Genomic DNA, 17,706 nt, shown 5'->3' with positions numbered 1-17,706 from the left:
GGCTTAGAAGGGAGGGATGCTTAGGACACCCTATTGTGGTTTCCCCATCAACCTCTACCATTGTGACTAAAGGGGTCTCAATCATAGAAGGGTGGATAAGGTAGCATGGATAGGGAGGGCAGGTACAAGTTTACCCACTAAGCACACCACCTCATATGGATGGCGGACTACCACATGGGGCCAAGAGGGATGGTATATCCACTCTTGGGCTTAGCATGTGGACAGCTTCGGGTGCCCTATCATGTTTCTCATCCAAGCCCTACTATGGTTTAACTCCAATTATGCATTATAGATATTGTGTAGTTCACATAAAATTGAAATAGTTATGAATATATGCTATCTAAACCTAGTTGAAATGGTTGCTCTATGAATTATACTTTCAATACTTGTCTAACATGATTGCAGGTTTTATCTTGATGAAAACGTTTTATTGATAAAAATTTGAACGACGTGAAGCACACCAACTAGAGGAATATGTGGATTGAAGAAACAAACCTGTGGATAAATCCAAACATGGCAGAATCCTTGCTGCAGCTTTTGTTCTCTGTAAGCATTCAGAAAAATGTTGAATTTGTGATCTATAATTTACGTGTTTCTCAATTTGGTTGACATCTTCAAAATAGACTCAAAAACTTATTTTTAGTACTATGTGTTATTATACTTACCTTTTAATGTTCTTTAACTAAAGAATGGTTGCAGATAGCGAAGTTCCTTGCAAATAGAAGAAGCTCGGTTTTGCTTTTGTGACTTTGTCTGTTATGTCCGATTGTCAACAAAATACAGAGACATACTGAAGACGATTATGGTTCGTGGTTGTTTTTTTAGTTGAAACCATTATTATGAATTTTATGAATTTTTTTTTTTAACATTGACATGGCCAAAGCCTTAACTATGCATACTATTCTCTTCAGATTATTATATTGTTCTCTTCAGATTATTATCTTACCCCATCTTTTCCATTTTAATTCATTTTAGTTTGATTCAATCTTTTAGTCAAGTTTAATGATAGTTTCTATTATGCCTTTTTAATAACAAAGATTAGATGTAGACATTTTCTTGTCCTTCTATGTTAGTGTGTTCTTACGAGGTCAATTCTTTCTTATCTCAAGAAACCTCATTGACCTACAAATTCTTATACTACGCTACTTACTACCATTGATATCTTAACAAAAGCACACAAACATGTAAGGTAAAACTCTCTCTAGAGAAGCTTGAGAAACACTGTAACTAAAATGCCTTGACCTCTTGCCAAGCATTCGATAGTTAAAAGTCTTAAATCCTATCCAAATCATAAGATAGACATTCAAATCCTGAGATCATTAATTCCCCTAATAAATGGATCCATGGTAGAAGCCTATAGAAAATGTGTTCCACAACAGAAAGGCAGATTCAAATTCAATTTTGACATTGCTCCAAAGGACAACCCAAGTATTGCAGGAAGTGGAGGACTCATTATGGATAGTGAATGTAAAGCCCTTCGCATTATTAAGCTTTAGCCCTCCACTTTGGCATTAGGGGACTAGAGATAGAAGAACGCTCACTCCTTGTGATCAAAGGAATGCAAAAGAAGGGAGTGACCAGCAGGAGGTTATATAATATTAGAACAGTATCAGTGCTAAGCATTGACATAACTTTTGCACATTGTTATGAATAGGCAAAGTTGGCAAACAAACCAGCGGAACTCCTCGTCTCCAGAGGTACCCTTCAAAGCAATCAAATAATTTACTAACGTCATTATAGAACTATCCAAAAGCAAACACTGGATTTCACTTATAAGACAAATAATTTCAATAATTTGAGTGAACAGCCGTCTGACATCCCATGTTTAAACCTTTCCTGCTAGCATGCAAATATGTAAACTAAGCTCTAAGGACCAAGAAAATAAACAACTATAAGCAATTTGTTCTGTACAATAGAAAACTAGGATCATATAGAACCTATGTTTTTGTTGTAATTAATCAACCCTGAACAAATAAAAGAATGTGATAACATAGAACCTATTGTTTTATGCTCAGAAATGAGAGTGGAATTCAACTTGCAATACCGTTATTTCCAAGAGTTTACAAAAATTCTTCCCGACTTGCTTAGATTCTGATGTTCATGAAATATGTAGGGTTGGGTGTTATTAACAGTACAAGCACATTTTCCTTCACTAAAGCCTCCGGCATGTGACATGGGAAGTGCATACAAAGCTGGGATTTGCAAGCAGGTGGAAGGTGGACAAACTATAATACTCTACACTGGTCTGTATGTCATGGCTCTTGGTGTTGGAGGCATTAAGGGCTCTTTGCCTATTCATGGGGTAGAACAATTCAATGAGAATGATGGAAAAGAGAGAAAGCTAATATCAAATTTCTTCAACTGGTTTTTGTACAGCATAAGCATTGCACTTGTATTAGCTTTCTTTCTATCATATACACTATATGCAAAATTAACTCGTTGTCTCAGATCAAATAATAGTTTGTTTGCATGATGGCATTTCATAATGTACAATAATGGATTTATGCTTTCATCAAGCTTTAATTATTAGCCACTTTTCTAAAAAACCTTCTTTCTGCAATCATTGACATATTTTTAATGTTTATTGTAAAATCTACATAGTGTGGCAAAGTTTTATTTACAGTTGTTATACTTATTCTATACACATCCTTTTATAATTAATTTTTTAAGTTGTATATATATTTGCATCCCACCCCGCCCCCTTCGTCATCCCCCTGTCGTCCCCAAACTTAAGCCCTTGGTATGTTAAGATATGAAAGCTCACAATAGTTTCATTTGATATGTTAATCGAGGAAAAACCTACAATATATAGCTTCCAAGATTCCAAATCCATGAGGATCATGAAGAGGTAGAAAACCAAAAAAAGAAATTGCTTATCCAAGTTTCCAAATTTGTGACAAGGAAAAAGTAGAATCTCAATCAAAGAAGGAGAATGTGCAACTCATTATCTTAATCTACCTAAGTAAAAATATTACCTAATTAAGCTTTTTAAAAGTGGAATATCACACTTAGGATAAAACATATCCAAGGTAAATAAAATATTACATTGATAGGCTTCTTTGCTTGCTCTAAAAGTGGTGCCTTATGAATTATGTTCTTGGATACTAAAGTTTCCAAATTCTGGGCACTCTTGATAGCTTCTCGTAGAGATTGTGATTCGAAGGCTTTAACCAAACCTTTCAATGGTTTCTGTTGATGTGTTTTTTATGCACTATGCAACACAAAATAAAATAATAAGTATTCTATCCTCTCTTGAACAAAATCCTCCCAAGTGCTAAACTACGTGATCAAATGGGATGACTCCAAGATTCCAATAGTTAGGTCTTGACTTTATATTGCAAATAGACTCAATGATTGTGATGTGATATCTGCTAGAATCACAAGGGGGACTTACGTTGCTTGGGTCATGTTTCATGATTGATTTACACTCCATGATTTAGGTCATCCTTGAGCAACATCTCGACTTAGCCAAATTTTGTTTTTTGTACCCTAATTATTTAATTTTGACCCCTTACTAGCATTACCTTAGGTTTTATTGGAATTCTTGCTTCTCTAGCATGGGCACATTTCTAGGGTTCATTCGCACAAATTGCTCTTGATGAGCAAGCTAGTATCATGACCATGACTTAAACAAAATTTTAACTTAGTCAAATTATCTCCTCCAAACTTCTATGAGTTCATCGCCTTTATTCTTCATCATTTGGATGGCTTTTGTCATTGGAAGGTAATTCTTGACCACCATACCTCAATCTTGACCTATGCTATACCCTAAAACCCTAGAACCAAGTCATGTTTACAATTGAGATCTTGGTGACTTGATCACTTAATACAGCTTAATCATGCAGGTCTCATCTAACTCTGACTCCAACACTTAAGAAAATCAACCCTAGCAACCAAGTACTTTGGGAAATATCTTGCAACTTGACAACATGGGTAATGATGGAGGAATGGAAGGTGAGACCTATAGAGGTGAGAGAGAGAGAGAGAGGGTGGGAGGAAGAGATAATGACCTGGAGAGGGTAGAGAAAGAGAAGTAGAGAGGGATGGAGAAAGAGACCAAGAGAGGGGAGAGAGAAGAGAGATAGTAGAGAGGGATAGAGAAGAGAGATAGAAGAGAGATACCAATGTCAATCTTTTTCTATAAAAAAAAATTTTCCAAAAAATCGACCTATTGTCGGAATTCTGACTCCAAAGGATAAAATTCCGACAGAGAAGTGCCGTCGGATGCACAACATCCTCGTCGGAACTCTTGTGGAGGCCATCGTCATTACAACGGCCTCCAGGAGAGTTCCGACGAGGATGTTGTGCATCCGACGACACTCATTTGTCAGAATTTTATCCTTTGGAATCAGAATGTCGACGGTAGGCCGAGATCGCGACGGTATTCTTTCGGGGTATGAGCATCCATGGCAGCTGTCGGAAAGGTTGGAGGCGATGTCGCAATTGCGACGACCACAAGGATAGTCAGAACTTCCGACACAGTTTTTGATGACTTTTTTTGTCAGTAGTGTGACGAAATTGTGTCAGAATTGTGACGATTTGCCGTCGAAATTTTGACCCAAATGTACTAGTGACTTTAAGGGAAACCATTAAAGGCTTAAGAAGACTCTAGAAGGAAGCCATTGAGTTTGAAGACTTTAAGGGAAATCATTAAAGGCTTGAGAAGACTCTAGAAGGAAGCCATTTAGTTTGAAGACTTTAAGGGAAACCATTAAAGGTTTCAAGTGGTGAGGATAAATAGGATTTTAAATAAATTATTTATTTATTTAAACTAGTTGTGCAACTTGCATTTGTAGGAAAATGCAAGTGGGTGGAGGATAAAGGTGATTTAAATAAATGTTAATTTATTTAAATGTGAGAGATGGGATTTTGGGGGATTTAAATAAATATTTATTTAAATGTGAGAGAAGATTTAATTAAACAAATATGATTTATTTATTTAATTAATGGTCTGAATTTGGTTAAGTGAATTAAATCAAATAAATTGAATAATTTATTTAATTAATAGTAGAAGAGGGTTAAGATGAATTAATTAAATATTAATTTAATTAATTATTGATTAATGGTTAAATAATCAAATAAATACTAAATATTTATTTAATTAAGTGGATAAATTTATTTGTCTACAAACACAATATAGTCAAAGAGCCTAGTGATAAAGGTCGCCAAAGATGTAGACTATATTATAATTTTTGGATGCAAGACCAAAATATGGAAGAAGGATTGATTTTTGACTCGACTGATTGATCAATTTGATGATGAATTAGATGAATGACTAATCAATTGATTGATAAAGTGATTGATTGATTTGATTAGGTGACCAACCAAATTGATTGGCACTGAAGATGGACTCGATCTAGCTATATTTGACAATCGATTCAAGACTCATTTAACGTTGGATAGACTAATTGACAACTCAATTGGATTGACTAAAAGATAGGTTTGACTGAAATATTGATCCTTGACTTAGGAAAGATGCAATGATGACACAAATTGGGAGACGAGCGGTGATGATGGAGAATGATGACAATACAAGAATTGAGATGATGACAATCAAGGTGATGACTCAAAACTTGGGATGATATATATAACGATGCAAATTGAGACTTTGGTAGATGATAATAATGACGCAAATGGAATAAAACCTTGTTGGGTAAGTAGAAAACCCGTTGGACTAGATAAATAGACCCAAAATTGAGAAAAAATGGGCAGAATAATAGGGCAAATGGCATTCCCTCCACTTCTGGATGCAAACATGATGTTTCAGATGGTGATCCTGCGGTCCGTGACAGCGAACCCGCAATATATGACAGACTAGCAAACTGACAACTGTGAAACAATGTTCCCATTGTTTCTAGGTGACAAATCACTATTATGAGACTGGGAAAATGATTGAGAGAACAACAATGTTCTCATCGTTATAGGGTGCAATCCTGCTACTTTCGAGGTTTTGACAAACTGACCGAGGAAAAACAACATTCCCACTATTTCTAAATTGTATGATTGACTCAAATAAATGGCATTCACATTGTTTCAATATGCAATCTCGTGGAACTCCATGAGAGATAACCTGTGGTTTCTGATTGGACTGAGTGAAAATATTGATATTTTGGACTGCGAACTTGTTTTTTCGATAATTTTGGGACTTGACTTTTTGGCAAAAGATTGTGACACAAAAAACATGCAAAAAATACAAGCAAAGTGTCTAACTCAACTAAAAGATGAGGGTATGCCCTCAGATACGGGGTTTACAATGAGCGGAGAGGAGAAGGGGAATGGTCTGACCCAAAATTGTCCTCGCTATTTGGTATCAAACCCAAAGGTAAGTCTTCCTTGCCTCCAATTAAAAATACTTCCAATGCTTCTCAGGGAAAGTTCGCCATTTCCATTCCGGATCATATTATAGATCAAAATATTGCTCAGATGGAAAATACTCTGATAGGTAAATTATTTCGGGCAAGACCTAACATTGAGAGAGTTTGGGGATTTGTCAAGAGAAAATGGAACTTGAAAGGTCAGGTTGATGTGGTTGCTATGAGGAAAGGATGTCTTTCCTTTTATTTTTCATGTGAGGAACACAAATAAATCCTCCATAATGCCACCTGGGTGATAGGTAAATATCTAATGTATATCCATAAATGGTACCCTAATGCGGGGATGGATGATAAGTTTGTGATCCAAGTTCCGGTCTGGATAAATCTACCTGGGTTTCCTATGGAATATAGGGAGGAAGATGTATTTATTGGGATAGCCAATGCTTTTGGGAAGCTTCTCACCATTGATTCAGTCACAACATCCAAAAGAAGACTTATTTATGCTAGAATTTGTGTAGGGATTGGGCCTGAGACGGATATGCTAGAGGAAATAGAGATAAAATCTAAACTTGGTAAATGGATGCAGAACATAGTTTATGAATCAATCCCTTTTTCTCGCTTTCAATGTAAGAAAGTAGGGCACTAGGCCAAAAAATGCCCAAGCAATATAACCAAATCTCAAACTCAAACTAAAGTTTGGAAAAAGGTGAATAACTCTTTGAAAGTTTTTCCTTCTGATTGTTTGGATCAGGAGAAACAGTCTCAGGTAGGAAGGATGAAGGAGGTATTAGTCAGGGAATCGAGAAATGAAACGAAGAAAGGAGAGAATTATAAGATCTCCTAGCAGGAAAAGGAGCAGGAGAACAGTGGAAAGGATTCTAATGATGGAGAAAGAAAGTCACTAGTCAACAGTCAAAACAACCAAAAGGACATGACAAAACAAAATTTAGCTTAGAGTGAGACACATGATAGTAGTCAGATGGATAAGGGAGATAGTCTATCCAAAGATAATAAGGAAGAGGGAGACAATTTTAACTCAGTATGAAAGGTAACCGAGTCAGAAAATGGAGCAAGTTGGATCCAAGATGCACAACAGGACAATATCTTTGAGCAAGGGCTCTCGGAGATATCATTGGCCTCCCCGTCTCAGGTCAAATTGATGTTCCTGGAGGAAAAAGAACCAAGATGGGGAGATGAAGAAGATATAAAAAAGGATTTGGGTAAGAGTGGGACTAAGCAGGAGGAAGAAGAAGTAATGGAGGATAAATATAAGAACAAGAACAAAAACAAGAATAACAATAGCAACAACAATAATACAGCCACCAGAAATACCAGAAGTAGACTAGGGGATGTGGGAGCTCAACACACATCACCTAGAAGATATTCAAATGCAAAGAAGAGGACCATGGAAGCAAGCAAGAATCTAGCAGGCGAGACTCAAAGAACCATATTTGAGGCAGGTATTTCTAAAAAGCCATGAACATTATTTCCTAGAACATTCGAGGATTGAATAATCCTCACAAACATGATTTAATAAAAAGTATGATTAGAGACAAAAATCCAGATATTTTTTTGATTCAGGAAACCAAAATGCCTAAGGATAAGGTTGAATGTTTGAAAATATTTAGTAACAGAGGAGTTAGTGGTGGTAGTTCAGAAGGGGCATCAGGAGGTATTGCTACTTTCTGGAATAAAAATAATGTAAAAGGAGAAGTGTTGATTCAAGACAACAATTTTGCTTGCATAAGATTTAAGCATCTGAAAGAGGGTAATTGTTGGGTCTTAACTAATGTGTATGCCCCAAACACCAAGACTAGTAGAAGTGATTTATGGAAAAGCTTATCCTCAATTAGAAGTAAGTTTGTTAAAGATAGCTGGATTATTATGGGGGATTTCAACACCCCTTTTAGAGAAACCGAGAAAAAGGGAGGGAGCCAAACCAATCTGGACAATAGATTGGATTTGATGGAGTTCATCAATAATAATTCTCTGCATGATCTGGATTTGCAAGGGGTAAAATATACTTAGACTAATAGAAGGAGTGGTGAAGACTTAATTCAGGTCAGGCTCGACAAAGATTTAATCTCTCTGGATTGGTTTAATTCTCATTTATATTCTTTATTAGCTCATATCAGGGCAGGGTCGTATCATTATCCTATATCCTTTACGGTTGATACCAAGAAGGGAAGAAGACATTTCCCTTTTAGATTTGAGAGAATGTGGACAAAACACCTGGATATGGAAAGCAAGATCAAGGAATGGTGGCAGATAAGTATTGAAGGAAATGCTATGTATAAGGTGGTCAAAAAGTTGAAATTTGTGAAAGATAATGCTAAAAGATGGAATAAGGAATTTTTTGGGAATATCTTTGCTTCCAAAGCCACCATTCTCTTAGATCTGAAAGATGTTTAGGATGAGATTCAAAATAGTGGCTATACCAAGGTCTCTAGAGAAGTTGAAGACGAGATTCTCATGAAATATCATGACATAACAACAAAAGAAGAAACTTTCTAGAAACAGAGGTCAAGAAATACCTCGCTGAAGGAAGGAGATAGAAACACCAAATACTTTCATATGTCCACCTTGAAACAAAAGGCCATCAATAGGATATCTCAACTTAAAGTCAATGCAGAACTGTTGAAGATGAAGAGTCTATGAGGAGGACAACCCTGGAGTTTTTCTCCAACCTCTTGACTAAGGATCAAAACTCGGACTTGCAGCTCAAAAGAACCTTACGGACTATATCCCCTCTATCTTGGATGCGGATCAGAATTCATATCTCACTGCTATTCCATCCAATTATGAGATTTTGCAAGTTGTCAGTTCCTTTGAAGGTTACAAGGCCCCGAGCTTGGATGGTTTCCCCATGTTCTTTTTTCAGATGTATTGGCATATTGTTGGAGGTGATGTTTCCAGTGTTGTGAAAGAATTCTTTGGTGCTAGAAGAATCTTGAAAGCACTGAATGGTACTTTCATTGCCCTTATTCCCAAAAAGATGGGTGTTGATTCTATGGATCTTTTTAGACCTATCAACCTATGTAACTCTTTGTACAAGATTATCTCTAAGGTTTTGACCTTTAGAATCTTGACTCTGCTCCCATCTATCATTTATCCCCAACAAAGTGGCTTTGTCCCTGGGAGACAAATTTTGGATTCGGTCATTTCAGTTCATGAAAATATTCACTCTCTCTCTAGTGCTAAAAAAGAGGGCTATATTTTGAAGCTTGACTTATCTAAAGCCTATGATAGAGTGGATTGGGGATTTACGATGGATGTTCTCTCGACTTTTGGGTTTTGCTCTAGAAGTATTAGTCTTATTTTGCAATTGGTTTCTTCTGCTTCTTTTTTTGTGTTAATCAATGGATCTCCTTCCTCTTTTTTCAAATCCTCAAGGGGTCTCAGACAGGGGATCCTCTATCCCCAGTTCTTTTCATTATCATGGCGGAATGTTTGGGAAGATTAATTGGTAATCTTGTTGAGAAGGGGGAGTTTTGTGGGCTGAAACCTTCTTCGGCGGACCAAGTTTGCTCCCATCAGCAATTTGTGGATGACTCTATTATTATGGGGAATGCTTCAGTGAGAGACTCTAGGATCTTAAAGAAAGCACTGGACAGTTATGGGACAGCTATCGGTCAATTAATAAATTGGTCTAAAGAGCTTTGTCTATTTCATCAATACTTCGGAAAGGAGACAAATAAAAATTAGTAACATTTTGGGTTATCAATTGGGGAATCTTCCTACTTCCTATCTTGGGCTTCCTTTATGTCAAGTCCCTCCGGATACCTTTTGGGGAGCTCTTGTGGAAAAATTTCATAGGAAATTAGCTAGTTGGAAAGGCTCTCTACTCAGCCAAGCTGGTAAGGTCCAGCTTTTGAAATCCACTCTTCAGAGTATTCCTCTCTATGCCATCAGCCTATTTAGAATTCCAGCCAAGTTTGCGGAGGCTATTGAAAAAATTCAAAGAACTTTTCTGTGGACTGGGGTTGAGGAGAAGAAGAGAATGAATCTGATTGTATGGGATAAGGTTTGTAAACCTATAAAAAAGGGAGGTCTTGGCCTTAGGAGAATCAGAGACATGAATGAGTTTCTCATGGCTAAGTAGATATGGAGAGGTTATAACACTCAGGGAGAATGGAAACTAATATGGGACAACAAGTATAAAATACAATTTCCTACCCTTCATAGTTTCCTCAATGCTGAAGATATCCCGATTGGCTCTAATATCTGGAAAAATATTACTAGAACTAGAGATCTGATTGCCAAAGGTGTGAAATGGAAGGTGGGGAAAGGTAATTCCATTAAATTCTGGGAAGATTCTTGGTTGCTTGATTCCTCGTTGAGTGATAATCCTGATTGGAGAAAATTTCAGAATCAGTATAAGGAAAAATATGGCACTATGGTGGGTGACTACTGGAATGATGGATAGTGGAAGGATTTGTCCACAGTTGACCCCTACTTTGGTAATTTGAACAAAATTATGAACTTTATGGTGGTGGTGATGATGATGATCAGTTAATTTGGAAACTCACTGCAAATGGTAAATTTTTTGTTGCATCTATCTATAATTAGCAGTTTTTGAACTTGGAGAGTCCTTGCTGGGCTAAGGCTTGGGTGAAAGGCCTAATTCCCAAAATAAATATTTTTTTCTGGACTGCCCTTCAAAATAAAATTTTGACTATTGATAACCTTAAAGTTAGAGGATTTTGTATGCCTAGTGTTTGTCTTCTTTGCATGCAGAATGAGGAAACCATTGACCACTTGTTCATCCATTGTCCCTTCTTTGTTGATGTTTGGGCTAGATGTATGGACTACTTCAATATCATTTGGGTCTTTCCGGAATCTATCCAAGAGGTTTTTAATTCTTGGCATCATCCCTCAAGGAATAAGTCTATAATTTTGTTATGGAAATTGGCTTTACCTCATATTTGTTGGGGAATATGGAAAGAGAGAAATGAAAGAGTGTTCAGAGAGAAGGCATCTAAGGCTCAAGTAATTTTTGAAAAAATCAAATGAAATGTAGTGGAGAATATCAACATCATGGGTGGAAAAGCCAACCCCAAAGATCAGGATGATCATATCATTTTCAAGAATTGGAGATTAAAGGGAAGAGACATCTTTCAGGCTAATCCTAGAGGAGGTGTGAAATGGGAAAGCCCTCTGCATGGCTGGATGAAAATCAACTTTGATGGTGCCTCAAAGGGTAACTCTAGCAATTCGGGGTATGGAGTGGTTTTAATGGATGAATGGGGAAAATGCAAATCCATTAAATGTATTCCTATTGGCAGTCAAACTAATCATGTTGCTGAGGCCATGGCGGCTTACCATGGGATGGTGCTAGCAAAGGAAGCCAATTGTACCAGAGTATGGTGTGAAGGTGACTCATTGAATATTATAAACTATTTGAATAAGGTGTTCCTGCCCTCATGGTCTGTAAACAATGCTATTAAAGCAGCGAAGAAAATAAGTGAAACCTTCGATATGTGTGTCTTCACACATGTTTATAGGGAAGCTAACTCATGTGTTGACTGGGCAACCAACTTGGCCCGCTGATCAGATAAAATCATTACTATTAATGGGGAGAGTGAACTTGCGTGTGAGGCGAAATCCTTGCTCGAACTGGACCAAATTCAGATGATACAACGTGGCATCATCAATCATAACTCCTCATGATTTTTCCCCTTTTTTGATGAAGGTTCACAATGGCAGTGATAAGCATTTATTTAATAGTCTTATCAAATTAACTCGGCATGGATTTTGGGTTGTTTTTCAGAGCAAGAATAGAAACCAGAGAATAAATTTTAGAGCAGAGATTAGGAATTCTAGTGATCTTGAAGGAAAAATGGGAGGGAACAAAAAGATATTTGAACCAACCTCATGTTGGGATTGGAAGAAGAACATAGAGGTTTGGGAGATTCTGCAAGAGGGGGGCTTAAGGGTTTTCATGGAGAGGCTTTGTGGTAAAGACCCAACAATTACCAAGCATTTTATAAAGAATTGGAAGAATGACAAAGTTCTTGTGGGCACCCAGATGATGAATGTGGATGAAGACATCATTGCAGAAGCCACGGGGATGGTGAAAGCTGGTATTAAGTTCTATAGAGATCGTAGTGTCTCTGATAAGGCATCGAACAAATTTCCTATCATGGATGGAGAAAAGAAGAAAATGGTGAAAGTGGACAACTCCTACCACTCCCCCAAGCGCATTTGTAGGCCATGGAGGTTCGTGTTGTTTTCTACCATTACCTACATAACGTTGGATGGAAGATTTATGAGGGCTTGCAGGCACCATTTCGTGTTGCTCAACCACTTCTGCCATGGTGAAAAGGTAAGCCTACCCTATTATTTAGCTTGTTCCATGGATCACACCATTAAATAAATGCAGCAAGACCCTCGGGGGGACTATGCTCTTCATCAGGGTCTTATGGTTTTATTTTACAAGTTGTTGAAAGGAAAAACCATAGAGAAACCAATTAGAGGTAAAAAAACCAGGGATGATGACATGGAAAGTGAGGATAGTGGTTTCAACTTTGATTCAGAAATTGAAGGAGAATCAGAGGATCTTAGCAAAAAGGGGAGAAATAAGGGGAAAAGAAAGAGGGTTGTGGTTGATTCTGATATCTCGAACTCCGAGGATGAGTCCTTTGAGGAAAAATTCATCAAAAGTAAGAAAGGTAAGGGATTGGGAAAAAAAACCCAGAGGAACAAGAATACCAGCATGGGAACTAACAAGGCTAAAAAACAGGTTTTAATAGTGTCTGATGAGGATGCAAAGGAGGAAAAAAATGACAATGTGAAGGGTAAGGTGGAGGAGGAGATTCCGGATGTGGGTTATGGTGAGGATACGAGTACTCAAGGACTGCAGAATGAGGGCCAAGAGAATCAAAGGGGAAATCCTAGTGATTGTCATGGGGATAATGATAGTATTAAGTGATTTTGTCATATTATCAGTAAAATTGTAAATGATATCAGCAACCTAAAGAATGATATCAATGTTATAAAAAATGTAACAATAGGCGAGAAGCATCTTTCTGAAAATTTCAAATAATTAGTGGTTGTGATCAACAATGCTAAAGCTATTGAAGCCATGGTTGGTAAAATTCTTGAAACTAAAAAGAAGGTTAAGGAAATGGAAGGGAATAGAGAGGCGAATGGGATGGAAACTACCATGAAAAATCTGGTCAATAGAGTTGACAAGATGGAATTAACTGTGAAGAGGATTGTGGAACATAATTTCCAGATTCTTAAAGCCTCTGTGGACAATATGAATATACTGATCAACAGATTTGATAACATTAAAGAAAAAGAGGGCGACAAGGACCAAATGGAGAAAAAAGGTCATGAGAAGAAAACCAAGGCCAACACTAGGAATCAAGGTGATATCAAGGGACGTGAGCTGGATGATTTGAAGACCTCTGTGGACAACATGAAGCAGATGGTGGTTCACACAAAATATATAATGAAAAATATTTAGTTGTCTCGGTCTTTGTCCTTGTCTTTATGTTGTCCTTTTGATTTCCTTTTGTTGTCTTTATGCAGCTCTCTGTGTTTTGAGATCCCTTTTTGGTTGGGATGGGATCTGTTTTTTGTTAAGGTGATCAGGCACAGTTCTATTCTGCTTTAATGCTTTATCTATTTCCTGATATGTAAAAGGTTCAGGTTCCTTTCAAAAACCTATTTTTACTTAATCAAAACTGAAAGATGAGTGCCTAGATTAGCCCAAGCAATAACATTTTATTGGTACGAACATGAAGATAAATCAGAACTTGGCAACTTAGGCTTGGAAACAAAGATAATACTTTGAGAAGCTCTTACAATAGAATACCTCAAATGCAACATATAGATAGAGATTAGGTGGTGCTCGCTCCCCTCCACAACACACCTTCTCTCTTACCTTTAAGATTCAAAAATCTACGAGGAATTTCCATCTCATTACAAAGGGTACATGAAGAGAATCTCTGGGGTACTATCTGCACTCCCTGAACCACATAGTATGGGTTTTTGGCCATTATAACAAAGGTGTCTAGTTGTAATTCGGGGAGTCAGTGGCTATCCATTCGATGATGACTCACTTAAGAGCCTATCCTAGTCCTCGTGAGACGATTTTTACATATCTCACACAAATGTGGATACTGGGGGAATCATCAAGATACGTTTTCCACCAAGAAGACTCGGATTTTCACCCTAGCACATTTATATAGTGGACCAAATTGAGAGTATCACTTTGAGTCATTCCCTCTAGCTAACGTAGAGCACCAAGAGGCAGTCTCGCTAATAAGATAGTACATGTTTTCTTACACCCAAGGTCACCCATATGCGCGAGGGGAGAGGATACCTATATGCTATCTTATGAATTTAATCGAAACAATAAAGACATGAAAAAACGATGATTAATTCCCTTAAGAAAATTGAAGTGTTTTCTAACTAGAAAGAAGATACATTGTTCATTTTAACCCAAAAGACTTTATTTTCAAGCGCACCCCTTTTTGGTGGTCCTACAACAAACACATTAGTTGTTTAGGTTTTTGGGGTCTTCTACGATTTAGTCTGTACAAATGTTAGTAAGAAACAAGAAAACAAAGACAAGTTAGCAGATTATTCCAAATAAAACAAAATTAACATTCGGGAAAAAAAGGTACAAAAAAGAAAAACAAAGCATTCCCGTTGTTTTAACTATCTACCTGCAAATTTGTTAATTTATAGTTCAAACCCACCACTTTACTGGTATATAAAAATTTAATAGCAAACATACATCAGAAAAAACACAGGTAGATACGCAAACCTGCTATTTCTACCCTCAAACACGCCATTACTACTGTCAATCCCACTATTTCTATTGTCAATCCCACTGTTTCATTGTTAATAATGACAAAAACAAGGAAGAAAAAACCCGAGAGTAAAAACTAGGAATTATACCATTTGTATGGCAATGGGAATGCGTTCTCGCTGTTTTCGGTGTCAATCTCGTCGTTTAAGAGAGAAAACCCGTCGTTTCTCCAAGATGACCTAGGGCTAAAACTAACTTTCGCCAAAGTGGAAATCGACTTGTGCTCCCACATTTTTGCTTGCAAGTGTCCAAAATTTACAAAATAACACACTAAAACAACAAAAAAGGTGAAAAATGACCTATGAAGTGGGTCCCACCGGGCATGCCAAAAATGCGAGCGGAAAATTATGTGCTAAATAAAATGATTGAAATGACAAAACTAAACAACCTAAGCAAGCACAAAATTCAACCACACTCAATATTAGGACGCTAAAAGGAAATAAAACTAAACAAACAATGAAAACAATCACAAGTGCAAACTCAATTTCCTTGATTCGATTGTCCTTCGGTTTGATGTGTGCTCAATTTACATTTCCAGGGGTTCTTGAAGAGGCTTCATGGTTTTGCAAAATGCAATATACTAAGCTAATGGTGGATGTAAGATGATTTGATATGAATAATTAAAACAACATTATGATGATGTGATTGTGAAAAAGTGGATGATTTGCAAAGAAAAATAGGAGGATTAAGTAGGATTTGATGGAGATGAGAGGAGGTTTGAGAATGTGCCACTTTCTTCACCCGAGGACAAGTGGCAATGGAAGGAGTGACAAGTGTCCTTGAGAAGGGGAAGTGTCATGATCTAGGAAATGAGAAGTGTAAACATGTACACATGTCAAGTTTGGGAGGTAGCCACCCAAAATTAGTTTCTTTTCCTCTTTTCTTAAAATACGGAGTTTATGTGCACATGATTTGGATAGGGTTGGTTAGGAGGATAAAGTTGGTTAGGAACCCAGGTTAGTTAGTGGGTTAGGCTAGATGAAGGGTTAGATGAGGGGTTAAGGTTAGGAGACACGTGACTCAATTAGATTGTTTGAATTATAATATTCAAATAAAATGAGGAAAAGGGTGACACGAACTAGATAAAATAATTGAATTGTTTTACTTAGTAGAAGAAGGATAGAGGGGAATTAATTAATTAAAAAATTAATCATTTAATTGGACATGGCTCGATTAATTAAATTAATTTAGCCAAAAAGGATGCTATAACTAATTAAATAATTTTAATTATTTAATTATTTAATTACTATAGGTGTTTAAGGAAATTAAATTTGATTAAATTAATTAACCAAATTTAAGTGTTTACATTTGCTCAACAATTCCATTTTCTCTAGCAAGCATTTAATTTTTTTTTTATTTAATAAGTATTACAAATTTATTATGGTTTGTTTTAGGTTCAAAAGGATTACCTAATAGGGAATTCCTCCACAATTTGAAGGCACAAACTACTATTTCCAACTTCAATTCATGATAAACATAATTATTTACATTATCTTTTAACTTTGATCTTATAATCCATAATTCATCCATCTTGAGCAAAGACACCATCTAATCCATTAAATGACTTGCCAATCTAAATTATAGAATAAGCATTCAATTTAGATATCGATAGTAAAGGTGTTAATTTGATTAGTTCTTTTAATCTAAAAAGTTTTTGATATTGATAAAAATGTGTTATGAAAGGGCCTAGGGCTCTTGTACATTAAATCAACCATGAGGGAAATAAGACAAGTACCGTGAGATATGGGATAAACTAAACAACCCCATCAAAATGATTCAAACAAAGGTACAATTGTAATTCAACTTCTATAGACAACAATAATAAAAAGTACAAAACTGCAGGGTACCTTGGGGTACCTAGATAATACTAGACACAACCCTATTCAATCTCACACCCCTCACTCCTGTATGAGATTGGGAGATAGATTTGGTAAGAGATTTCTTCTACCTTTGCACAATAGTCCATGAAATGATATCATCTAAGTCCTTATAACAAAGAGAAGCATGAGGGAATTCCTCCATAGAGGGCCCATCTATGCGCATGTAGTAAGAATTACTATTTCCAACTCTAAATCATGATCAACATAATTATTTTCGTGGTCCTTTAAATTTTTTCTTATAATTCACAACTCATCCATCTTGAACAAAGACACCATATAATCCATTAAATGAATCATTAGTCCATACTATGAACTAAGCATCCAAATTAGGTATTGACAAGAAAGTTGCTAATGTGATTAATTTTTTAATATATTATATTTAATATTTGATGAAATTGGGTTTTTGAAAGGGACCAAAAGATTGTACATAGAATCAACTATTAAGAAAATAGAAAAAGTACCATGAGATGTGGAACAAACCAAACAAACCATAAAAAAATCAAAGAGAGGTACAATCATAGCCCAACTGCCATATGTAACAACAATAAAAAAGTAACTAACTGTAAAATGTCTTAGAGTATTTTGGATTCAACCTAATTCAATTTCACACCCTTCACTCTAGTATGATATTGGGAGACATATTTGGAAAAACCTTTCTTCCACCTTTGTACAACAAATTCCATGAAAT

At 36.4% G+C, this 17,706-nt stretch overlaps 1 protein-coding gene across 1 annotated transcript; it reads left to right on the top strand.

Annotated features, from left to right (window-relative positions):
- The first annotated feature begins 509 nt into the window (after positions 1 to 509).
- LOC131873947 (protein NRT1/ PTR FAMILY 4.6-like) lies at positions 510 to 2,473 on the top strand. The gene is made up of 2 exons (XM_059217129.1): positions 510 to 546; positions 2,114 to 2,473. Exons 1-2 carry the CDS (start codon positions 514 to 516, stop codon positions 2,471 to 2,473), a joined length of 393 nt encoding a protein of 130 aa, XP_059073112.1. The 5' UTR covers positions 510 to 513.
- The last annotated feature ends 15,233 nt before the right edge of the window (positions 2,474 to 17,706 follow it).

The sequence above is a fragment of the Cryptomeria japonica genome, chromosome 3 (genome assembly GCF_030272615.1).
Source record: "Cryptomeria japonica chromosome 3, Sugi_1.0, whole genome shotgun sequence".
NCBI classification, from domain to species: domain Eukaryota; kingdom Viridiplantae; phylum Streptophyta; class Pinopsida; order Cupressales; family Cupressaceae; genus Cryptomeria; species Cryptomeria japonica.
The sequence above is the reverse complement of the archived record's forward strand: the minus strand, read 5'-3'. Positions and strand labels throughout refer to the sequence as shown.

Bases quoted from the DNA above. Each gene is read 5' to 3' on its own strand.
- LOC131873947 (XM_059217129.1), top strand. From the start codon at position 514: ATGGCAGAATCCTTGCTGCAGCTTTTGTTCTCT. The intron at 547-2,113 runs GTAAGCATTCAG...TGAAATATGTAG, and splicing joins TGCTGCAGCTTTTGTTCTCT to GGTTGGGTGTTATTAACAGT.